General features: G+C 42.7%; 1 protein-coding gene across 1 annotated transcript; it reads right to left on the reverse strand.

Moving 5' to 3' along the window:
- Positions 1 to 3,717: 3,717 nt before the first annotated feature.
- TRIM42 (tripartite motif containing 42) lies at positions 3,718 to 26,396 on the reverse strand. The gene is made up of 5 exons (XM_003942593.3): positions 25,890 to 26,396; positions 21,052 to 21,749; positions 15,697 to 16,517; positions 13,093 to 13,317; positions 3,718 to 3,982 (listed from the first exon to the last, which is right to left on the reverse strand). The coding sequence occupies exons 1-5, from the start codon at positions 26,228 to 26,230 to the stop codon at positions 3,896 to 3,898; spliced, it is 2,172 nt and encodes a 723-aa protein (XP_003942642.1). The 5' UTR covers positions 26,231 to 26,396; the 3' UTR covers positions 3,718 to 3,895.

A 26,396-nucleotide genomic window follows, 5' to 3' on the forward strand; every position in this document is an offset into this window, starting at 1 on the left:
GCAGATGCTGCACTCTCCTTTGTGTTCAACCTACAGAACTGTGAGCCAAATAAACTTATTTTCTCTACAAATTATCCAGCCCCATGTACTTCTTTATAGCAAGGCAAACTGGATTAACACAGAGAGCAATTTGAAGACAGGAACTAGCTTTATGCCTTTTTGGTTTACCCTGCAGAGCCTGGCTGAGGTCAGGGCACTCAATGTCATGAGTACTCTAGAAAATCAGAGTACATCCACTGATAATTTCTGAGTTTGTGTCCCCATCCCAGGCTTATCCTTTGGGCTCTAGCCTTGGCATAATTGTGCCAATTATGAAGCTGTTTCCTTTTAACCCTGGAACTGTGTTTTTGGATTCAGTCTACAATGCTGGGGCTGGGGCTCTTGCAGATGACATTTTTCCTTGGCCAGCTAGCTCCACTAGACTCTGCAATGAGGGGACACCAGAGAAAGCCAGAAAGACAGCAAGCCTGGAAGGGGGAGAAGGAAAGAGCTTCTTTCCGTCTGTTCACCATTCTGGACACAATCACTGCATTGCTTTCTTTTGGGCAGTGGCAGAATAGCAGTTGCTGTCAGTTTCCAACTTTATCCCACACTCCTAGAACCAGCCTCACGAAAGCCCCTCAGATCCACTTGCAACAGCCAGGCAGTGACCGTCCTCAGAGATGTGGATCCCAGCTGAGAGGCGTTTCTTTCATTCCACCAGCCCGAGGGGTGACAGTAGCTCTCTGCAGCTGCCATCTCTGTGTTATCTCAGTGTCCCTTTTCTATACAAGGACCTACTATACCTGTTTAAGCAAGTGCCCTTCTTCAGTTCTCTCTGTTTAAAATAACTGGTGTGGTCTCTCTTTTCCTGACTCAGTTGAACTGTTAAAATACCCAGCCGTTCCTATTTGGTTCTGCTTGGCTGTTTCTCAAGCAGCTCACACTTCACTCACCCAAGGCAGAACTCGGATATTTTCTAGAAACTTGTCATTCTCCCCTGTCTGCATCCACCATCACCCAGTGCTTAATCCAGAATCACAGGCATCCTCTGTCATAGGCCTTGCGCCCTCCCACTCACTCACATGCACTCCATTGGTCAGAGAGGGCTGCTGACTCCCTCTGGAGCCCACCTCCCAGCCCAGGTGACCATGGATTTGCTAACAGTCTTCCTGCCTTTTCCCTTGGCCCTCCACAACTTATTTTCACATGGAACTGAAAGTAATGCTACTAAGCTGTAAGTACAAGCGTGATATTATTTTGCTTCACATCCTTCACCAGCTTCCTGAGACACTTACTCTGTGATGGACCACAAGTCCTGCCAAGGCCATTTACTTACATTTCTTCCCTTCTTGTTCCCTGAACTCCAGTGTTCATGCCAAGCCTTTTCCTGCTCCAGGGCCTTGGCATCTACTGCCCCTCTGTCCAGAATGCTTTTCTCCTCCACTTATACATGGCTGGCTCCTGCTCATTCTTGAAAAAGCAGCTTGTAATTCACCTCTTTGAGGAGCCTTTTACTGGTATCCTCTTTAGAGCTGGTACCCCTTAGCTCCATGCTTCTTTCCTTCCCAGCACTTCTCATTATTTCCAGTCATCTACATGCTTATATCTTCATTTACTTTACCTTTCTCACTCATTAGACTGTAACATCTATGGCATAGAGACTGTGTCTCTCTAATTTACTACTGTGTCCCCACAGTCCCCGGGTCTCATTACAGATGTGCTAACAGAATGAATCTAGAATCATTATCAAAAAAAGAAAAACTACTATAAAGTTAGCTAGCAACTGTTCTAACATGCTGCAAGATGTTCTCAAGTAGACACTGCCACTAATTATCTCTAATTAGGGCCATAGACACTTCTCTAAAGGGAGGCTGTTATATGTAGCTGTATACAGAGAGATTACGACTCTACATAGTGGAATTTTTAATAAACATATACTTACAAACCTCTTGATTATATTTCACTCACTCACACACACACACACACACACACACACACACACACACCCCAACATTTGCACCTCAGACATGGGCCTGGGAGGAGGAAAACTATGTGAATCATAACCTCAGGAACCAAACGATGTGCAGGGGTTTCTGTGTCATTAAGAAACCCACATTGCATTTGGTAGAGTGGGTCAGCTTCTTAAAGAACCTAGCTAGCTGTCTTGGTCACTGAATGCAAGTTTAGATGTTTTCTAGAGATACAAGATCGGGGTGCTGTGGTTTATTTAATTCTAGCCTAGTCCTTGATGGCACCATGAGTAGGTGTGATCATTGCAATGTAATATTCATAGAGTTCTATTTTTTTCAGTTTAATTTCATTTTAGTTCGTTAGTAGTAAAATCCCTTCTGGCATGTCATTTAATTCATTCTCTGTGCTAATAATGATTTTGAGGCCTTTTACAGAAGTGATTATATGGTAATACCAAATCTGATGGTGGATTCCAGCCATCATTTACAGTAATAGGACCATAATGAAGCTCCCTGGGGTATACCCTCTTTTAATACTGCTGGGGGGTGGAGCAGGAACCTGCTTGGCTTCATTTTCTCATATCAGAAGATCCTCACTGGATCTCTTTGTGGAATGGGCCTTTTCTGGCAGTCATGAGAAATAAAGGGTTGTAGAGCTGAAGTCCTACTGGTGAAGCTAGAGGGCCGGCCATACCTATCGGTTGCACAGCTCATGAAAAGGATGAGATTAGAGGAAATGGAGACCAGTGACTGTCTGGTCCTTTTGATGTGCACTCCCAGTTCTGTGTGCATACTGGCACCTGGGGATGTTCACAGGAGAGTCATTCTATATGTCTGCCTTTCAGCTGTAGTGTGTCCCTCCTGGCACTAACATGTAATGTGTGCCTCACTGTGCCAAGCACTGAGGATAGAAGATGAATGAGACACCATCTCCGCTCTAACGCTCAGGACAAATGAGGGCTCCTAAGTATCACAGGGCTAGAATGGGTGTCTCTATGGGGAATAGGGTGGGACAGGAGGACCCTGTGCTTAGTGGGGACCCAGGGAAAAAAAAAGATTTTATCTCTATTTGGAGAATCACTGGGGAAAGTGGTTGATCTGAGTCTTGAAAAACAGGTGGTGCTTTCTGGGAAGAAATGGGGTGGGCTTCAACGGAGGGTCATTTCTGGCAGATAGGGCCTTGAAAGACAAGAAATTCTGGGGACTTTATATTATCTGAAGGGACAGGTTAAGTTCTGTGAAGTTGGAGCTGATGCATGATTTTGTCATTCTTCTATGTCTTGACATAGAAGACGACCATAGAGGATCCTCTAACCTGGCATTTTACCGTTGATCCTTTGCTCTGTCCAGAAGGAGTGAGGGAGAAGAGGGAGGGCTCTCATTATTTATGGCTTCGAGGTAGACCTCAGACCATGGGCTGAACGTTGTGAAAAGGCAGATTCAAGTTCAACGATTAGGAAAAACATTTTAATGTTGGCTGTTGAGAGTAGACTACCTGGTGAGGTAATGAGTTCCGCAGCAATCAGCAGCTTGCCCACTCAAAGCTAGTTAGGCCAGCATTAGAAGGTACACCCAGGGGGTCCTGGCTGCAAAATACAATGGTCTTTTTACCACCCAGAAGCTGGGCATTGCTTCCTACAAAACACCACGGAATTCTGAGCCTAGGACTAGATCTGAGCAGATGGAAACATCCAGACTTGCTGACTGCCTTGCTTATTATTGCCATCATAACAAATAGCTGTCATTGAACAAACAGCAAGCCATGTCAGGTATTTCCTTTTATTAGCACTTACACAATTCCTGTTAGCAAGCTGAGGGGTCATGGAAACATTTGTCTACAACCTCCTTGAAGGATGTGGTGAGAAAAATATACATACATATGTGTGTGTATGTATGTCTACTTTGTGATGAGTCTCTGAGGTTGCTTCGTGCTCTGAAGGGGCTCAGAAGCGCTTCTGGAGGGCAGACTGGATATTCTTCAGCAGGCCCCACTTAGCTCGGTTCTTCCCATGTCCATCTGGTGTTACCACCTGCAATCAGAAGCAAAGAGTCATGGCACCCAATAGACAGCAGCTCCCAGTAGCCAGGCCCTTCTGCATGCCAGACACTACACATATTTTTTCATTAACTCCTCACGACAACCACATGAGGCCAGTGATGTTGGTGCCACTTTATAGATGAAGAAGCTGAGGCTTGGAAGGACCAGGCAGCTTTCCCAAAGCCCCACAGCTAAAGTGTACTGGGATTGTGATTCCACAGGCCGGGTCCTAATTCCTTTTAGGACAGCTCATGTGTCTGAGTGCGTATGACAGTGACGGGGCTGGACCCCAGATGAGCTTTATCATAGAGGATCCCTGTATCCTTCCTCGGCCATTAGAACTTGCTTCTGTCACAGCTGTTATTAGTTGTTAAGTTTCAGTAATGTGTTTGACCTTCTTACCAGACCATCAGCACCTTGACTGGGATGTGGGGGAAATGACAGTCTTTCATCTCCATGGTCCCAACACTAGTTATGCAAAAGAGAAGATTCTTAGAGAAGCAGATGGACAGTGAATAGAACTATAATTTGTAAATCTGCCAATTGTTTTCCTTTGATGCTGGCAGAAACACTTTATACTATCTTTAATCACAGTGAGTGGTCAGTGCCACCTGAAAAAGAAAGACTGTACTGGGCACGAGGGGTAAGAAGAACCGTCCTAGAAATCTGGCTTAGATGTTGCCCTCCATGTCTTACCTCGAAGATAGTGGGTTTCTTCACTACTCTGGTCTGGCAGCATTCCCATTCCTTCCTCCAAAACATGTAGGGAGTGAGGTTGGGAACCAGGGATGAAAGACAGTCCACTGGATCAATGGGCTCTGCTGAGGTGAATGAGGACTTGAGATAGAATGGGGGTGGGGTTTGGATGTTGAAGAGGAATGTTTATACAGGGCACAAAGTCTTCATGTGCAAAGCTTTTAACCTTCTGTGTTTGTATATAAAGGGAAAGGGCAAAAACAAAAACAAAAAAGCCAGACCCTTATTAGCATGATGCTCTCTACTTTTACAAAATTTTTGATTTTAAAGAAAACAGGGTTACATGCAAGGCAAAGGTCATATTATATACATGATATTAGATTATCCATTGCTGAGAAGAAATGGAAATAATGCATAGAGATAACCCTGATAAAAGGCGTATAAATAATGTCTAAGATACACACAGTTATCAGAGGGCAAAAAAGAAGACGGAACAGTGCTCAGTGCTGTGAGGGGCTAGGAATTAACTCAAATAGAAGATTGAGTTTTTGCTTTAAAGTAGAGTCAGAATCTTCAAAGATAAAGACTGTCTGTGGTATGTGAATGGAGTGGTGAGGACTGAGATGTGTCTATGAACAAGGGAATCAGATAGAAAGGAAGACAGAAGAAATAGAAGAACAAAACTTGGAATATAAAATAAATAGAAATGATAGTTGACATCTCTTCCCTGCCCCAAATGCCGCAGGCTCATACTGCTTTCCAGATGAATTCTACCAAACTCTTAAGAAAGAGTTGTTCTAGAAAATAGAAGAGCAAAAGTTTCCCAGCCCTTTTTATGAAGCTTGTGAAATATCGATTCCAAAGCCAGATAAAAACAATATAAGCAAAAAACAGAGTCCAATTTCCTTATAATTATAGATACAATAATCCAAAGTAAGATATGACCTAACTGAAGTCAATTGCATTAAAAAGTAATACGTTATGATCACGCAGGATTTATTCCATGAATGCAGGTGGAATTTAGCATCAGAAAAATAAATCAATGTGATTCACTTCATTAATAATGGCCTGAAGGAGAAAAATCATATAATCACCTCAAATAATGCAAAAAATTTAGTAAGTACCTATTTCCCAGAAACCTAGGAATAGAAGTACATCTCCTTAACTTAATAAGGATTATATACTATAAAAAATTAAAAATAATAATGAAGAAACTTTAATATCAGGAATAAGACAAGGATATCTACTATTACTGCTACAATTTTATGTATGACTCAAGGTTCTGGTCAAAGCCATAAAAAAAAGAGTTTCAAGAATTGTAAGGAAACAGACAAAACCATCCTTTTTCTTTATAGAAGATAGGGTCATATGCCTGGAAAAACAAGCAGAAATAGCAGAATGGGCCTCAGAATAATAAGAGAGGTTTTGAGATGACTGGAATCAAGATTACCCTACAAACAGAAATAATCTTTATTCTAAACCAGTAATCTATTAGAAAATGTAATAAAATAACATTCATAATATCAACAGTCTGTAAACTATTTGGTTTATTTATGGTATGCAACATGATGTTTTGACATATGTATACACAGCAAAATAATTACTACAGGCAAGCAAATTAGCATACCCAGCATCTCACGCAGTTACCTTTTGTGTGTGTGTGATAAGAGCACCTAAAATCTATACAACACACTATTATTAACTATAGTCCTCATGCTGTACGTTAGATCTCTAAACTATCTCGTTTTACCAGGAATACGGGTACCTATGTAGGAAAACTTAAACACCCCAGTAAAGAACATGGACTATGATTTGAGTAAATGTATAAATATATTATAAAAATATCATGTTTTCAAATGAACTTAGAAACACAATGCCTTCTGAATAAATTCTAAGAATTCAAGTTACTCCAAAATGTATATGAAGAAATAAATTTCGATGATTAGTTAAATGATTTCTAAAAAAGAAAGAAGGGTAATGGGGATACTTACCTTAGCAGTTCATAAAGACTTGGCAAAAAGCTGAGGTTAAAAAATAATAAAACAAGTATGGTATTGATATAAGAGCAGAAAGATAGACCAATGGGATATAATGGAGTGTTCAGAGACATATCTCTAAATATACGGAAACCTAATATAAAAGTGGCATTTTCATTGTATAAATATAAAGAAGAGACATTGCTTGGTCGATGGTATTGGAAAAAATGCGTCACTATATTCCTTCCTAGCACTACATATAAAAGCAGAATCTGGATTGATTAAAGACCTAAATTTGAAAGGTGAAACTGTAAATTTAATAAAGGAATATATAGAAGGTTATCTTTGTGAGCTAATCCTAGGAAAGGATTTTTTAAAATAAAACTTCAAAAGGTTAAGCTATAAAGAAAAAATAATTGATGATTTTGATTATATCAAAATTAAATATTTCTGCTATTTTATGAAGTATGCTGTGAACAAAGCTGATAGGCAAATGTCAGAAGAGAAGATAATAGCAATGTCTAAAATCATCACGTAGAATATATGAGGACATCCTGCAAATCACCTAGGAAAAGAAAAATGCAATAGAAAATGGACGAAGGATATCAACAGGCTCTTTACAGAAGAGGAAATCCTGAAAACTAACAAAATGATAAAATGAAATTTAAAACAATAAGGACATGTCATTTTATACTTACTGCACTAGGAAAATAATAAAAAGCTGGGTCTTGCTAAATGTAGCTGGGGCTTAGGCTATAGTGGCTCTAATCTATTCCTTATGGAAGTGTACATGGATGTGGTCAAATTAAGTACCCATATGTCAATGACCTAGAAATTTCACTCATAATATGTATCTAATATGGGGTAAATTGCACCTGCCACCAAATTTATGTGTTGAAGCCCTAAACCCCAGTACCTTAGAGTATGACTATATTTGGAGAAAGGGCCTTTCAAGAGGTGATTTAATTAAAATGAGGCCATTCAAGTGGACCCTAGTGCAACCTAACTGGTATTGTTATAAGAAAAGGAAATTTAAACACAGAGAGATATTACAATGCATGTGCACAGAGGAAGGACTATATGAGGATACAGTGAGAAGGTGACCATCTGTAAACCGAGGAGAGAGGTCTCAGGAGAAACCAACCCTGCCAACATTTTGGTCTCGGACTTCCAGCCTCGAGAACTGTGCGAAAATTAATTTCTGTTGTTTAACCCATCCAGTCTGTGGCATATTCTTATGGCAGCCTTAGCAAACTAATCAATAACCCAGAGAGCACTTACAGCCCTATCATGTCCATAAGGTGTAATGAATAAGGCTGTTCACTGCACCATTATTGGCGGTCACCTGGGTGTCCATCCTGTCTGAAGTAGGTACCATGCAGTGAGCAAATGCACATTCTGAAAGATCAGGTGGTATCCATAACAGCATGGATGGATCATAAATACAAGGCGTTTCAGAAAACAAAGTAAGAACAAAGTAAGACATGTAACATGATGCTCATTGTTTAAATTAACAACACATTGAAAACAATACAAATCATGGAAGAACACATTAAAAACAAAAAAAATACTCATAAAACACATTAAAATGGATGTCACAAAAGGACCATATAAATAAGAATAGAGCTTTGTATAGATAAATGCTAATAATGGATCATGAACTGAGGTATGTGAATAATTCAGACTTCTGTACATGAGATTAAAAAGAAATCAGGTCCAGGATGATCCTAAATTATACTTGCTCCAGGACTCAAGTCTTATCTACAGGGCAGGTAAAGGATGGACCAACAGGGTTCGGCTTACGTGAAAGGTTCAGGAGATCTTTGGAAAAGAATAAATCCTAAGGAGATAAAGAGTGCAAACCGTCTTGGTTTCATTTTAGGGCACGGAGTCACCGTGAGTGCGTGGGTGGCTGTGGGGGTAGGCTTGGGATAGTTATTTTGAGTGTGAAACAGTGGTGGTCATTCAGGTTGTCCTCCAACTCTAATCTTTGAACGTGTGTGGCTCAGCGTGAGAGTCTTCAGCAGGAAGAGGAAAAAATCAGGAATAAAATTTTGTGATGGCCAGGCAGTCCTCTGTGGCTGGGGTTTCAGCAGGAGCACAGGCTGAGTAGGAAGACAGCATCATGGCAGAGACTCAGGGCAGCTGGCAGGACTACTTCCTGAGCCATGTCAGACACCGAGGGTGACTCTCAGTGCAGACTGAGAAGGGCTTTGAGAGGATGGTTGGGGAACAGAGGTTGCTGCTTTTCTTGAAGAGCTACAGGGAAAGAACCAGAAAATTACCAATCTGTGACTGTTGTTGGGCCTGAATTTTTACCTCCAAGTCTGATGTAACCTAGGACATCCACTTTACAGATTGTGGTAGAAACAATAATGGACCCCAGAGATATCTATGCGTCAATGTCAGAAACTTTGGATATGTTACGTTTCATACATAGCAAAGAGGAAGTAAGATTGCTAATCATCTGGTCTTTTTTTACTTTTTTGAGACAAAGTCTCACTCTGTCACCCAGGCTGGAGTGCAGTGGCATAATCTTGGCCTACTGCAATCTCTGCCTTCCAGGCTTAAGTGATTCTCATGCCCCATCCTCCTGAGTAGCTGTGATTACAGGTGTGTACCACCATATCCAGCTAATTTTTTTTTGTATTTTTAGTAGAGATGGGATTTTGCCATGTTGCCCAATCTAGTCTTAAACTCCTAGCTTCAAGAGATCCTCCTGCCTTGGCCTCCCAAAGTGCTGGGATTATAGGTGTGAGCCACTGCACCTGTCCCAGCTCATCTTTGGGTAGGAAGACTATCCTGAATCATCAGATGGGCTCAATGCAATCACAAGGGACCTTTGAGGTGGAAGACAGAGGCAGAAGAGAACCAGAGAGATGGTAGTGTGAGGACAGGCCAATATTGCTGGCTTTGAAGATTCAGGAAAGGGCATGAGCCAAGGAATACATGTGGCTTCAAGAAGTTGGAAAAAGCAAGGAAATGGATTCTCCCTCAGGCCCTCCAGAAGGAACACTATACTGCTGACTGATTTTACCCAGTAAGACCCATTTGGATTTCTTTGGAATTGTAGGGAAATAAATAATTTGTATTATTTAAACTACTAATCTGTTTCAGCAACAATAGGAAACTTACATACAGAGGGGCAGTTAGATTTGTCATGGGAAGCTTTCACAGAAGTCAGCCAAGGTGCAAAGAGTTTGACAGTGAGTCAAAGTAAGGAGACTACTTTCAGAAATGGGAATGATGATCAACAGATATATTGAGGACCAGAGGAAGAATAGGAGAAGAAACTGAGGCCTACAGGTGCATGAATGATCCAAAACCACATTTCTCTACCCTTCAAAAATATCAGTTAGGCTCTTTGATGTTAGACGCTCTCAGCTAGAGACCATAGGCACAGAAGAGTGTGTAAGACTAACGCCTCATGGACTTGCAGCCTAGTGGAGTTGGGACTTGAATTCAGGTACACAAGACCAAAATCAGTGCTCGTTCAGTGCATAATCTTGACTCTCAAAAAATAAAAGTTCAGCTTTCTCTGCTGTTGGCTTTGACATCATTCTCCCAGATTAATGTACCATGTCCCCAGGGCTGCGCCTACCCTCTTCCAGACTTAGTTCCGTCTGGTTGTGGTACAGGGGAACAAAGAGCTGTGGGCTTGGATGCAGACCTCGGTGTCCACTCACCTCATCCTTCCATGAGGCCAGACACTTTGCTTCGTTCAGCCTCATTTTTCTTATCTGTGAAATAGAAGCAATCACTCCCTCCTTTCCCAGTGGCTGGGATGATCAGTGATAATGAATATACCCCGTCTGACACAAAGATGACCTTCAAATGGAATCTTTCAGAAGCATTAAAGTTAATTTTCTTGCTGGATGTACTACACTCCATACAAATCTCTTAAAAAAAAAATCAAGTCTTAGACTATGCAAATAAAATATAAAAGGTATTTTTTCACTTTTTAAAACAAAAATACATGTATAGAAATATTGCATTTTGGATAAGAAATGATTCTGCTTCTTCATTGCAACATTTTAAGTGAAACCTTTCAGGAATACCTGCATAGAACTGATACCAAGGAAAAAAATGTGATTTTATAGGAAAGAAATGAAGTCATTACTTTTATGAAGCTTTATAAATGTCATTCAAACACACCATCTTATTTTCATTTGCTATTGAAGGTTTTACTTATGCAAATCATGACAAATGTTAAGGAAACCCAGTGTTTCCTCTGGAATGCTAATATAACCACAAAGAAGGGAAGAAGAATTACTTCCGAAGGAAAAATCTATATTGCAGCTCCTCAAGTCAGATACAAATGAAGCTTTCAGAAAACCTCATTAATTAGGGCTCTGCTCATTTAGATATTGTGTAAAAAAGAAAAAGACTGGAATGCATTTCCTTCTCTTACAGGGAGGGCAAATTAATCACATAAACACAGTTTCAAGGGGAATGCTATTTCTTGACTGATTGTATAAAACACTTAACAGCTTTCAGGCATCTTTTGATACTTTGTAATTATTAATTTTATTTATCAATTTATTTCTTCACTCTTTAATTTAGACATTCTTTATATGTTCGTTTATTTGGTCACATTTTCCACTCACATACTCATTCAAGAACCATTAAGAACCTGCTATATGCAAAGTGCTGTGGTAAGCACTGTGGGAGAAAGAACCATGAATTAGATGTGAATTTTGTTCTCAAGGAGTCCATAGTTTCAGAAGTACAACAAGAACCTCCACCTAAGAAAAACCAAGAGGGACTGAGATGGCAGACTGGAGACACACCATGGTGTCTCCACCCGTCCCTGTTGTGGCACTGAAAAGAATAGGTTACATATGTATATATGTAAAATTAGCAACAGCACTGAGTGCCCTTCATGGGCAAGACGCTTTTGAGGAATTCCTAAAAACTGAGAAGGCAGATGGGGTTAGATGGAAGGAATAATCCATAGTCAGGATGTGCGGATGTGGAGCAGCCATAGGCATTCCATGCTCTGAAGAGCAGGGTATCAAGAAGGGGAAGGGCTTTGGGGAAACTGAGCAGCAATGTAATTGGCTGGAGGTTGGCAGGAGGAGGGGCTAGCAGGCTTCCCTGTCCCACATCTTTCTGTGTGTTAGGGGGCCCTGGGTGCTGGACTCTATGAGGCAGAGCATGACCCCTGAGGCTGGCAACCAGGATGAGTAGTCTCATGCTAGGAGACTTGCTGTGGGTATACTGACTACCCTTTCTCCTGCTTTGCCTTTATTACTGGAGGTAGCAACCACTCGGATTCTTTTCCTCAAACATTTGACTAAGGAAGGAGAGTACAGTTGCTGTTGGGTGCAGGACCTGTAAGGTCACACAGAGGTTGGGCCTTGACACTTCAAAACCATATACAAGCTGAATTTAAGGGAGTGGAACCTAAGGGCTAGCCAAAACTGGTACAGATCTGGAGAGAAGCTGAGAGAATGAGTGAGTGAAAGAGAAGGGAATGGGGAGAGAGGAAGAGAAGTGAAAGAGGGAGTGGGAGAGAAACTGATGCCTCTCTGGTTCCCTTGGGTATTAGATCAGGTGTATATCCTAGAAGGAGCCTCATGAGACTTCCCCTATGTCAAAAATTTATCTTTTCAAAAGCTGAAATGAATAGATTTTTTTTTTTTTTTTTTGCTTCTAAAGAATCCTGATTAAGACATAATCGACCCTGATTCCAAATACACCCCTATGGTTGTACAATAAGATAGCAGCTCTGGGCACGCTTGGTATTTTTATTCTCTTTCTTCTTTTAATATCAATAAAATTATGCTCATGAGTGTATGTCCCCTGGAGATATAAAGAAGAATCAGTCTTGCATCACAAAAAGGATAGTGAAAATTTTGTCCTTTCTTTTTTGGAAACCACAATGACCTGCTTGGTGGCTGTCTCTTGACTTTCCAATGAACAATTTTTTTTTTAAGTATAAATAGGCCCTAAACGCTGTACTGGATATATTTATATCAAAAAATTATTATGTGCCAGAAATTCAAATCTAACTGGGCATGCTGTATTTTCATTTGTTAAATTTGCCACCCCATCCTTGACTGGGAATAGCACCTCATTTTTATCTTATACCGCAATTCTTTCATGTCCTTCTCACACAACAATTATTTGTTTACTAGACCTCCAGTACCTTGAAGGCAGGGATTATGTTTATTTTCCGCTGACTCTCTACATTTCTACACAATGCCTAGAACAAATGTTTTTGAATCAAATAGAACAATTCTCAGACCTCATCTGCAGTCTGGTTGAGGCCAGCAGCCCTCTCTTTGGCCTCAAGTTACCAAATGTTCTGTGCTTAGAGGAAGAATCCCATGGTGAGTTTTGTAAAATCTCAGGATCATCTTAACAGGGCCTCATCCAGAACCTATCATAGAAAAAAAAAATGTGTGACAGATAATGTACACAGTACCTTGCAGATATCACTCCATTGCCCAGGACCATTATCATTGATGGCTCTAACTTTAAACACATATTCTGTGTTGGGGGTCAGGTTGTGCAGCTCCAGATTCTGCTGCATTATGTCCCGAATTTGTCCACAGAGCTCCATTCGTACATTGTTAGGAGGGGAAGTAATGACTTCATAGAATTCCATCTCAAAAGAGTCCACATCTTCTGTTGGACATGTCCAGTAAACCTATGAAAGAAATGAACATACTGGTGTGGTACTAGTATATACCACTCAGCTTTCATTTCCTTAAAGATTTGTGGTGTTGACTATCTGTGGGGTGAGTTTAAGCTGACCCCATCCCTTGTAGCTGCTGAGGACTTTTAATTAGACCATGCATAAGTCTTGGAAGGCTGTGTGATGAGGCCTGGCATAATGTTTGTAATGAGTTTCACAAGCAGAAGATTCATGTTCTGTCAGTCAGCATGGAGGTGACAATGGTCCTCCTGCTTGGAAAAATACAGAAAAATATAGGGGAAGAAAATAAACATCAGTCATAAACTCACAATTCAGTTAATTCATTATTATTTCTTTGCAATTTCAGAACTCACGCAAAGGCACAAAAACATATATATAAAACCCGGATTTTGTTGCTTTGATTTATATTTTCTTTTATGTACGTTGTATGTTTTCCTAAATCATTAAAAATTCAGTTAACTACCATCTTTAAAATTTCTCCCAAAATAATTTAATCCTTCTATAATTGAACATTTGGGTGGTTTTGAATTTTATACTCTAATAAATAAATGTTGCAATAAACACTGTTAGGCATGAATATTTGTTTGAATTTTCAATCATTTTCTTGGAAGAGATTTCTAGAACTAAAAGTGAGTTTCAAAAAATCTTTAGGATTTTAACAATACATATTGACAAGTCACAAGAGTAAGTTTTAGAATGTATTCTTTGCTAACATCCCAAAGATTTGAGAGTGGTGTTAACATAGACTTAATCTTCTGCATTGCTGAGCACTGTGATTCCGGTATGAAGTCCATTCCTTTATTCTAAAATACGGTTCAATGATATGTTAAAATCAAATATCACCATCTGGCAATAGGTTTAGGTGTGCTCTTTTGACCACAAATGACTTGACTGAGTTGTTTTGTGTAGGTCCCTTTCTTGAGCTCATCAGGGATGTCTAATAGGTGGCATGGGGTGAGTATTTTCCATGCCCAAGTGTAGAGCAGACACCACCAATCCTCTAGTTCCAGAGCAAGATCTGCCAACTTCTCAATAGGTCTGAGCTGTCAAGATGAGACCTAGTGCTATCCCTGAGGCAGTGAGCATACACTATAGGCCTTGCTGATCTAGTATCATTTGGAAATGCAGTTCAGCTGCTCAGTTATGGGCCTTGCTTATGTGAAGGGCAGAAATACTTCATCATGTCCTGATAACCCATGAAATGTTCTACCTTGCCAAGTATGGGTGGTTCTTTGTGTCAATTATAGGCAACAAAACATGGATTATGATATCTCAGGAGAATGGAAAAGTAAAGCTTGGTCTGTGTCTGGCCTTCATTTTTTAGATCTTTGACACTAACATGTGGGTCTGTAGATGGCAGCATTGGCGACACCTGGAAGTTTGCGAGAAACAGAATCTCAGGCCCCATGGAAACCTATTAAAATAGAATCTGCATTTTAACAAGATCTCCAGGTGCACATCTGTGTTTGAGAACCGCTAGTTTAGAACTCAAGGATTTAAAAGTCTTTGGGAGCATTCTCAGATTATGGGAGAAAAAAGATGGGCTCTGCCACATGGGAGCAGGCCATGGGCTGATTCTAGGAAAAAATCCAAGAGGAGGCAGGAGGCACTCTAATAGAATATTTAGGGGCATGTTATTTTTTTTTCCTCTGTAAACGTCAATAAAGTGTTCTATAAACAATTCAGTGTGGCTTCAGCTAGATTTGAAAGGTATGTCAAAGAAAAGGCCATTTGTCCATGTAAGGTCAAAAGGGTCAAAGGGAAGTCATGTCCCTTGAGGCCAGGCAGTGGAACTTATAGAGGTCTGTGAGAGACCCCACTCATCACTCTCTCCCTCCAAGGGAGGTTGAATCTTAGAAGAGCTGAAATTTCACTGGGGATGATCCTCCCTGTTTTTCCAAATCATAGAGAGTATGGATATTTTCTTTAGGAAAGGTGGCAAGTTAGAGGAAACAGCTGATAAGTAATGGAACCTGTATTTCTAACTCCAGTTTCTATGCTGTGTCTATTACAGGGTTTCCTTTGGGAAACGTTACACTGCCAAGTAGACTCTTCAGATTACTTTGGTTCCCAGATTGGGTTCTCTTTCAGTTGAGAAACTGACTTTGCAGTGGAGGTAGGGCTTTCAGATATATTTCCAACTATGAGTTAAATGTATTGACTGTTTGGCTTAAGCAAATCTTGGGTTACTTAAGATTTCAGGAACTTACCCTTTTGAATGGACTAACCACAAAGAGTCCAGAGGAGCAGATCTGAGTGACCAGACCCTACAGGAGGCAGGTAGGTAAGTGCAACTTTTCCTGACTACTCACCTCCACTCTGTGCCCCACACCCTCCCACCTTCCCCACTGGGCCCAGAACCTTTCTTACCTTGGCAGCTCTTGGATACACCAGAGTCTGGTAGATAACAATTGGGCCCGGGGTCTTCACAGAGCCACCATTGAATGAGTACCAGTTGTGGAAGCTGCTGCTGTTTTGTACAGACTGACTGTCTGGTGCAGCACTCCAGTAGGTGTAGAGGCCATCTGTGGGTTTAGCGGGGGTGGATGACTGGGCTCTCCCATAGGCCTCCAGACCCACCTTGGCCTTCTCGTCAGTGTTGCTGAAGGACAGCAAGGAGGAGCTTCGCTGGTGAATCTGCTGGTTGCCGAAGCTGTGAGTGCTGAAAGTGACCTTCCTGGCAATCATCATTTCTGAGTGCATGGGGTAGGGGGAAGGCAGTGAGTCCCCTGAGGAGCATACCTTCTTGGGCCCTGTGGGGAAGAGCTCATGGATGGCACTGGACAGTTCAACAAAGTCCAAGGGCATGGCATTTATTGAGTGTATCCGGAGCTGTGGGTCAGGCCTGTAGGTGCTCTGGATACCATCCTCGATCTGGTCCACTAGGATCTTGGCCGACTGCAGGAATGCCACCTGGCCAGTCTCCTTCAGGGCTTCCTTGGAGTAGGCGATCAGACCGTCCATCTCATTTACCTTCATGGTTGTAGCATACACATATTTTTCAATTTCCTTCTGCCTGGACACTTCTAGATTCTCTATCTGCTCCATGATGATCTTCTCTTTCTCCTGAAGAATGCTGCGCAACTTGAGAAAGCCATTTCTGATCTCTCTTCGCTTGGCCTCCTTGTCAGCTTTAAAGCTGTTTTTTAAGATGTTGAATTCCATGAGGTCATTATCAATTTCATATCGGACTGCGAAAATACCAAGTTACTTATTTTTAAAATTTTCCTTTCCCCAGGTGTCAAAGCCAGTAGCAAACTAGAGCAGATTACCCTGGGCTCTAAGGAGGTGAGTGAAGTGGAGGGAAGGCACTTGCAGTTGGGCTGATTCAGGCCAGAATAGGTTTACGAAATGAATTTGGCCCTTACTACCCCCTTCCTCTTCTTCCCTCTCTGATCCTTCCCTGGCGCATCTCTGTCTTGTAACAGTAATCCCTGTGGGCTTGGGTCTGAAACCGGAAGTTCAAGGTCACCCTTGATAGTGATTTTTACCAGATTTCAATTGTCTGCAAGTTGACCCTGAGAAGAGATAAAGTCACAAAGTGACTGGGGCCTGCTTTTCCATGTAGGAAACCTAAGATTTTTCAGTGGTTAAAAAAAAAGAACTAAATTTTTGATGACTACTTCTAAAAGTTGTCTTGCATCATTTGCTAAGCCTCCAGCCCTATACAACAGTGGGATATCAGCAAAGCTTTCCTTCATTGTGGGATCTCTCTTACACGCCCCTTTTCCCCCTTTGTCTCTCATGTGGTTCAGCTATGTCATTCTCTTTGCCTTTCCTCCATTCCTTTCAAAAAAGAGTCTGCTGTCATACTTCAAGGAAAACCAGTCATCCTGCATCCTTGCATATGGTGTTTGGATTTTAAGTTCACTAAGTCATTCCACAAACATTTTCAGACTCCTGTTACACACCATGTATCTTTTAGGCACTAAGGATACAGATATGATCATGAGAGGGCATCTGTGCTCAAGGGATGAATAAATCCAAAGATACTGCAGTTGAAGGATGCTGTGGCAGGGTGAGCATGTGGCACATCTCTATCTGTGAAATGAGCTTTTTGTGCAAGTGAAATGAATACCTTGGTTAGCTGGCTTTAAAGGATTTGTGGCATTAAGCAGCAGTTTGAAGAATGTCAGTGTTCTGTGGCCTATGCTACATACATACAGGTAAGGTACTTCTCATGAAAGGCAAACTCTTCAGTAAATTTATGGGCAATAGTCCTCACCGAATTTTACTCAGGAGTGGGGATGACTAGATGCTTTTGCACTTGGTTCATAACATTATCCTGGGTTCATAGGAAGCTGGACTCCTGTGAGTGGTGGTCATTGTAACAGGGGTGTGCATTTGAGTGTGGGAAACCCTAGAGTTCTGTCAGATCATGAGAACAGGGACCACAGCTGCCTTGGTTGCCACTATGACTATGGTGTACAGAGGTGAGCAAATAGATTTGTTGAACAAAAGCCATTCTTTCCTGTTTTCTAACATCTCATTGGTGAATTTCAGCACTGTCACTCTCTGGCCAACTCCCTGAAGCTCCAGTGTTTTCTGCCCACCTCCTTTCTCACACTGTCTCAGAAAAGATAGAGTGATGCAGGTGAGACCATAAGGGAAACTACCAGGTGTGATTTCAGTGCTGAGAAGTGCTTCTCGTCCTCCCCCATGCACTGTGACTACGGCAGCCAAAATTCTACTTTGTGCATTATTTTCTTGACTATTCAGTAGTTACCTCCTGTTAAAGATACTTGGATACGAAATTTCTTGCCTTATTCAGGATTAATTAGGCTTATATAGAGCAAAGTCCTGAGAGGCAGGATAAAAATTCCTTAGATGAGGGGGAAAAAGGCATCTCCAGGAGGAGAAAAAAGAGGAGGCCAGAAACGTCTCACCTGAAACCTCTACAAATATGAAAGCTTTGCAAGAGATGATTTTAAAGCAAAGTCAGATCAAGGTCTCTTGTAGGCAATACACTTAAAACTAGTTGCTATTTATTGAACGTTTTTAATGGACCAGATTTATATATTATTATATATCACATATATCTTCTTATGAGGAAGATAGTGTTTCCATTTATAGATGAAGAAGCTTGAGGCCCAGGGAAGTTAAGTGACCTCACAGTGTTACACATCAGGTAAATAGAAGAAACTAGGCTCTGACTCTAATCCTATTTGTCTAGCTCCAAACTCTAGGTTTTTAATTGCTTCTCAGCTGTGACTCTCAGCCCTCTGTGAATACCAGAATAACCAGAGAGAGGGTTAACAAAAACAATTCTCTTGGACCCACCTGCTAAGATTCTGAATCAATGAGTTTGTGTTAGGGCTCAGGAAGCCAGGTGAGGAAGTTTTCAGCAAGGATTAGAATCTAACCCAAAGAATCCCGTGGGATCATGTTAAAGAAGCAGATTCTGATGCACTAGGCCTGGGGTGGGTCCTGAGAGTCTTCATTTCTAACAAGCTCTCAGGGATGCCAACACTGCTGGTCCTTGAACCATGCTTTGTGTGGCAAGGAACTAAACTTCTGAGCTCCCTTTATTCCAGTGGGTCTCAGCCTTGGCTACACCTCTGAATCACATGAGGAGCTTTTTGAAAGTCCATCTTGCTGAGCCTGCACCTCTGCGCCAGATGGGACAGGGGCATTGGTTTTTAGTAAAGCTTCTAAAATGGATCTTCTCTCTAGACCCTCGAGTTTGAGTGTGTATCCCTAGATCACTTGCTTTTGAATAACCTGGAGATCTGTTTAGAATGCGAATTTATGGTACCTCCTAGAAAAGTCAATTAAGTGCTCACGAATGAGTTTGAACCCTGGTTAAAAAAATTTTGTGTGTTCTTTTATCATCAAGGATGAAAGGTTAAATTTTTACTTAGAGCTAATATCTAATTTACCTATTATTCCCTTTTCCCTTTCCAACTTCTGGGTTCTCTGGAATTTAGACTTTAATTGAACATTCCCCCCCACCCCCAACCTTGAATTGAGCTTGGCATTTTCCCAGTTGAGCTTTGTTGTCTGACTTTTAGGTGCCCTGGACTCAGAAAACTATTCTAGGTCTCTCATGTATTTAGGACAAAGTTCTCTACAGAGGGATGGAAGGCACAGTAGGCTGTAGGCAGCAGCACCTTTGCCATGCTGAGGCCCCAAAGAATCCAGCCAAGCCCTGGCCTAGGAAGGCAGTAAGTCTTAACTTCAGAAAACCCTTTTGGAACCAACAGTCTCATCACTTTCTTTGTAATGTGGCTCCTGTAGGATTCCTTTAATATAAAGTCTTCCCTGGTGGTGGTTCCAAAATGAAATAAATGTCAATTGACAAGCAAGGTTTCCGGGTATGTGACAACTGAGAAAAATCAAGGTATTCTTGAAACTGCTGAGAGGTCCTGGGTGATGTGATCATTAGCAAAGTCTGTTTCTGACCCATCTTTACATCCAATGGGACCTTTCTGTACAGCTCAAGGAAAAGCTGTCTCCCTCCCAAATGTGTAGGCCTGTCTGAATGATGGAGACCCATAGATCTGACAAAGGAAAAGGCCTGGGTTGATCTGGTGCACTTTGATAACTGACTGTAGGCCACTCCTTAAGGAAAGCGACCATGGATGGTAGTGGTGGTTTCCCCCTCCCTCCCCTTCAATCATCTCTTCATCTTCAGATTCCGGTCGCTTCTTAGCACAGAATAGGTTGTCAAGTGAATGTTGTGGAATTAATGATGGCCACTGGAGTCAAGTAGACTGCATCTGCCACTTATTAGCTGCTTGTCCTCATTTTTTTTGGAACCACAGTTGTCTTATCCATGGAGGACATTTTAATGCCTATACTGTAGTATTGCTGAGATTAGACAAAATGTGCTCCAGAGGCCTGAGTAAAGTTGGCCTTTATATAAAAAACTATTCCTGGGGGTAAAGGGCCCTAAAGGGATCTCTTGGATTTTCATGTCTAGCCAGGTAGAGACATATTCAGAAATTTTGGGGCTCTTTGCTGAATCCTGTGAAATATTGCTATACTTGGTTCCATCATTGAAATATTATTTCTCTTATAGAAATGATGTTATATGTAACCAATACAAAATAACCAAATCGCCATGAACAACCATGCAGAGGAAAAATAAGCTGTTGACCAGAATGCTATTGCCTAGTTACGAGTCTTCCCTGTTACTATGTGTTTGCTGCTAGTTCATTTACTTTCTCATCTGCAAGCTTTGGAAAAAATTCATGCAGGGAAATTTAACACTGAGATAATTCTCAGCACTGACTTAATTCTTTTCCCTGCACGTTTAGGAAAACCAAAGAAATCCAACGGTGACAAAACACCTTAGAAAGGGTTACAGAACGTCAGTATACTATAGGATCAAACTGTTCATTTTCCAAAGGAGACAATGAGACTGAGGACATGAAGATTATCATCAAGATTATAGAATCTGTATGCACTTGTCATATGGCATTTTGCACGCTTTACATAGAGTAACTCACTTACTCCTCACACTGACCCAGTGAAGGGGGTCACTACTGTTCCCCTATTTCATAGGTGAGGAAAGCAAGGGACAGGACAGTAAAGTGGCTGGAGGTGGTTGCCAGGAGGGGACACCAGGATAGTGACTTTCAGGGTAGCACAGTGTTTCCTGGTGCCTCGATTGCTCCACTCGGTGGAGTCTGTTAAGGCACTCAGTGAACAGATTGGCCCACGCCGTCCTCCCCAGGTGTTCCTGAGCTAGAGTTAGGCGGAAGGAGAGGATCAGGGGAGGACCTGCTTTGTACTTGGCGATGGCGCTGAAAAGGGCGGCGGCCCTCTCGGAGCAGGCGTCGATGAGGCTGACGGTGTCGTGGCCGTTGTGGAAAGAGATCTTGCAGAAGGTGCAGAGCAATTCGTTGTCATTGCAGCAGTACTCGATGATGCGGCTGGATGGATGGTGGATGCAGATCTTCTCGTCCTGGTCCTCGACGCTGGTGTCCACAAAGACGTGGTCTTGCATGGCCACGTCCGAGTGGAAGGCCTTGAGGCAGTCGTTGCACAGGTTGAGGCGGCAGGTGATGCAGCGCTTGTAAGCAATGCGCCTGTTGCGGCAGACCTGGCAGAGGATGGGCCCGGAGGAGCGGTCAAAGCGCCACTTGAGGTAGCCGTGCTGCTGCATGTAGCGCTTGGTGAGGCGCCCTCGCAGGTAGTTCTCCGGCAGCTGCATCTTGTTGCTGTAGGGCATGCAGTGCGAACGGTCGCACACCGGGCAGATGAGGATGAAGAAGTTCTCGGTGACCTCGGCGTGCTTCTGCAGCTTGCGCAGGCACTTCTCGCACAGGCTGTGGTTGCAGGGCAGCATGAATGAGTGCAGGCGCAGGCGGCTGCACATGGGGCAGGTCAGGTGGCTCACCAGGTGGCTGCTGGCTGGTACCGTCTTCAGTTCATCCACTTGGGTATCGCTGCTCCCAATGCGCAGGGCAGTCTTGGAGCTGAAAGGGGAAGCGAATGCGGGGCTTCAGGATGCAGGCTCAAGAGCTTACTCTGCTTCTCCACCTCAGAAAGAACTCTTGGTTCCCGAGGGGCAGTCTAGTGTGGTGGTGAGGAGCCTGGGCTGGGTGCCAGGTGCCTGCATTCTCAACCTGTTTCCACCATTTATCAGCTCAGGTAAGCCAGCTAACCTTTCGGCTTGTTTCTTTGTTATAAAACTATGTCACAGAGTTTCTTGAGAGGATTAAAATCGAGTTTAATACCTGTACAGACTAAGCAGTGGGAAGCACGCCACCAGTGCTCTGCAACTGCTTGTTGACATAAAGCCAGGGAAAAGCAGCAGAGACTGCCTGGAGCTGTCAGATAGGCCTTGGTGTTCGGCTGCACATCGGTAATACCAAAAAACACAATATCTGACAAGGCCACTGTGTGATTTTGATGGATCAAAGCAGAAACAAGACCACTTCATAATGTCTTTAGACAAGAACATTGTCTAAATCATAAAAACGACCCAATGTCCCCCTATCCTGGTTTTTTTTTTTTTTTTTTTAAACCAAAAATCCTGGTTGACTTTTTTTTAAAAACAGCTTTCGAGTCACTGTCCTTCCCACCTTCTGGATAAGGTTTATTAAGATATTCAATAGATTTACCCCTGTGTCCTTACCTAACGTGAGCACAAATCCTGTAATAACTTTCCCAGGTACCTTACACTTACTTATGCTTTATGTTCTCATTTGTTGCAGTAAGTTAGTAAGTCCAATCTTGTCTAATTACAGGTGTGTTCTTAGTGGTTTTTTCCTGGAGGACATTGACATTTATGTACACAGATGGAACACAGAGCAAGTCTGTCCCAGAGCCAAGCCTAGAACCTGTGTGATCTGTCAACCAGACCAATAGGTAATGGTGTTGGATCTGGGCTTTTGAGGCAGAAAGCATGAGCTAGAATGCACCACTTTACAGTTGGACCTTTGAGATGTTTTCTTAAACTTCTCTCATGTTCAGTTTTCTCAGCTATAAATCAAAGCTTACAGTACTACTTCGTGAGGTTTTTATGAAGTCTAAATGAGATAATCCATGATAAGTGCTTAACTGCTGGTACGCAGTAAGCATTCAGTAAATGGGCCCACTGTAGTTACTTCCCTTTGCTACTAGCCAGCTCATGTCTGCAGTAGAGAGAAATCACAGTAAAGGAAAATAGTGGCCAAGTCTGTGAAAAGTATGTGTGTCTACTGTTTCATTTGCATGTATTAAGGCTCTCCGTTTGTCTCATGCCTGAGGATGATTTCATGTATTGTAAGAAGTATGGATGGAGTAAAAGTATTCTTGTAAAATTGAAGTGCGTGTTCTAAGAACTTACTATTGGCAAATGCAGTATATAAGAACGAATGATTTGTGGGGATGGAGGTGTAAGTAGGCACACAGTTTGCCACTGTTGCTATCGCCTCTGTTTGGGTAATAACATTTGGGTAGTAATCTTGCCATTGTGGCTGTGTTCCTTTCTGCTTTTGTCTTCTTGCATTCCTATGTGTCCCTCTCTTCTTCCCCACTCCCTTAGCCAGGGACCTATGTCTGAGTCCACAGTCACAGATACTTCTCAAGCATATTGGAATGGAGTGGCCATGTGGTGACAGAGAATGCTCCCTGTGTAGACTAAGGGACCTGAAAAATGTATCCCTTAGGGATCTGGGAGCTCTAGGCATGCTGGCCTCAATGTTCTCAGTTCTGTTTCCTCTCTGCTTTCTCAGACTCCTGCTTGTGTCCCAAAGGGATCACCTGGAAGTACAGGTCAGTTGTCTATGTAGCGCCTGGATGGACATCTTCAGTTTGCTAAAAAAAGGCCTTGAGAATCAAGGTATAATATAAAGAGGCTGTTATGAGGCCTTCGCAGGTGGTACTCCTAGGAAGTTCGTGAGCTAGCATTTTCATAAATAAGTGGGAAGGGAGATGCTGGAGGATGGGAAAGAGGGCTCAGGGCTAAGAGACACGTATTAATTGCCCAGGGAGCTGTGGTAGAGGTGAAAAAGGAAGTGAGAAAAAGAGTAGGGTAGAGAGAAAAAGAGTAGGGTAGAGAATGAGACCAGAGTGAGGCAGAACAAGCAAGGTGCCGAGCAGAAAGTGGTGATGAGAAGCAGGGAAGGCCAAGAGTCAGAAGCCAGAAGAGAGGCCAGATTAAAGACAAGCACCCAGAGCCAACCTCCTTTCACATGCGATAGCATCCCTGCCCATCCTCCATAAACCTCAAGCTTGGTCAGGGCATTCAGTGACCATGGTGCCATTCCAAAGCAGCATCAAGACCAGTGCTTTATCTTCTTGCTGAGATATCCTGCCTCTGCTCCTCTGCACAGCCTCCCCTCTCTCCCCAAATCAGGCCTTTTCTTGCACCTGGATTCTTTTTTTTTTTTTTTTTTTTTTTGAGATGGAGTTTCTCTCTTGTTACCCAGGCTGGAGTGCAATGGCACGATCTTGGCTCACTGCAACCTCCGCCTCCTGGGTTCAGGCAATTCTCCTGCCTCAGCCTCCTGAGTAGATGGGATTACAGGCATGTGCCACCATGCCCAGCTACTTTTTTTTTTTTTTTTTGTATTTTTAGTAGAGATGGGGGTTTCACCATGTTGACCAGGATGGTCTCGATCACTTGACCTCGTGATCCACCCGCCTCGGCCTCCCAAAGTGCTGGGATTACAGGCTTGAGCCACCGCGCCTGGCCGCACCTGGATTCTTACTGTATCATCTGTTAAGTCTCCTGGCTTCCCTCCTTTGCCTCCTGCAGGCCATTCTGCACGTTAGACTCACCTGAAGTGGGTGATGCTCATTAATTCAGATCCCCAGGTGGTACCCCAGACCAATGCAATCAGAATGTTCTGGGGGTGGGGATCGGGCATCAGTAATTTTAAAAGATCCCCAGGTGACTTCAATGCACGATAACGTTAGGGAGCAACTGATGCCTGAGGCATTTTCCTAAAGACCAATTTTATTGTTTTCCTGTTGAAATGGGCTCAGAGGCTCAGTTGCTGTTGCACAGAGAATGAGGTAGTTGAGAGAGGAGTGTGGACACTATTTTCCACACTTTAGGATTTCTAGACTTGCACTGAGAATCCCTGGATTTCCTATTTATGCAGCTACTATGAGAGGGTCATGGGTGGAGAGTTATGGGTGTTAAGGAGCTACTAAAGGTTTAATGGCAAGATGGATAATATCTTTCCCCTGAATTCACCAAACTTCTGCTTGCAGAATTGCTTTTCGAGGCTTGAAAGCTTTCAAACTGGCCTCCCATTTTTCTGCCTCTTCTAATCCTGTCATCTTACGGTGCTGTCATCTTTTCTAAGGAGTGTGCTCTTAGTACTTCAGACTCCCCTCATGTGTGACATAAAAAGGCTGGTTTGGCAGAGCAGGTGAGGATAATGTAAGACCTGATACGGAGGATTAGTACTCTAAATGAGTAATTGAGATCCTAAGTACCATGACTTCTGGATAAGAAAAGAGAAGGCAGTTGGAGTTCATGAATGTCTGGGGTACTTAGATGTCCCTCAGGGTCAAAAGTGCCCCATAGAAAGTCTTACTTTTCCAATAAATGTTGCGGGTATTTAGAGTTAATAGGAAGAAAATGAGCAATTTATATTTTTATATAACATGCAGATTACAAAGCACATACATTAATCCTTATATCTACAGTATCATGGGGGGGGGGGTCTTGTCTCCATTTTTCGATACAGCATTCTAAAGTTAATACCACAAATTTTAGGTTCCAATCCTGACTCTGCGTCTTTCCAGCTGTGTGATCCTGGGGCAACTTCTCAAAGGCTCGGTTTCCTCATGAGAACAGTGGACTTTGGGTCATGCATGAAATGCCTGGAAAGTTGCTTAAACACTAAGTCTTAGCTATTACTGTTTTGTACAGATGAGAGAGGGTTCAGACGAGTGAAGTGCCCATTTACATAGTCAATGATGCTTAGATGGGAGCTCATAGTCTATATACACAGTGACCATATATGATACAGTTAATTGCTACAAAATTCTTGACTCCTTTTTTTAGATAAATAGACTCAGAAGGGCACTGGCTTGCCCTGTGGACTTCACAGCTGGCAAGGGTTCCCTAGGTTTCCCGAGCCAATGTGGCTGCACATCGGGTGCCTGGCACTTACGAGGTACGGATGCTCTTGAGGCGGCCCTTGCGGAAAGTGATGGTGGCATTTCGGCAGCAGCGGCTCTCATAGTAGTAGCACTTGACGTTGCTGCTGGCTGTGCAGCAGCACTTACAGTGGGGATCATTGGCCCAAGAACAGCAACACCAATGGCAGTTGGGGTTCTCGGCGCAGGTGCAGTGGCAGAACTGGCAGTTCCGCTCATCTTTGTAAGGGCAGGGGAAGCAGGTGCAGTTCCGCTCTGAGGTAAAGATGAACTTGCAGCATAGACAGGAGCATAACCGAGGACAGCATCGCTGCCATGTACAACATGGACAGCAAACACACATAGCAGTTTCCATGGTGCCTACATGATTACCACTGCCCCACTAGGATTCTGGATGCCTCCTCTCCCAGAATACTGCTATCAGTTCTCCAGTGGAGGAGTCCCTCCTCCCCCTTGTGAGGCCGTCAGCTTGGGAGTTGCAAGAAGTTGGCTGTTACCAGGCGTTCACAGTTGGTGTCCCT

The sequence above is a fragment of the Saimiri boliviensis genome, chromosome 9, assembly GCF_048565385.1.
Source record: "Saimiri boliviensis isolate mSaiBol1 chromosome 9, mSaiBol1.pri, whole genome shotgun sequence".
Classification (NCBI taxonomy): domain Eukaryota; kingdom Metazoa; phylum Chordata; class Mammalia; order Primates; family Cebidae; genus Saimiri; species Saimiri boliviensis.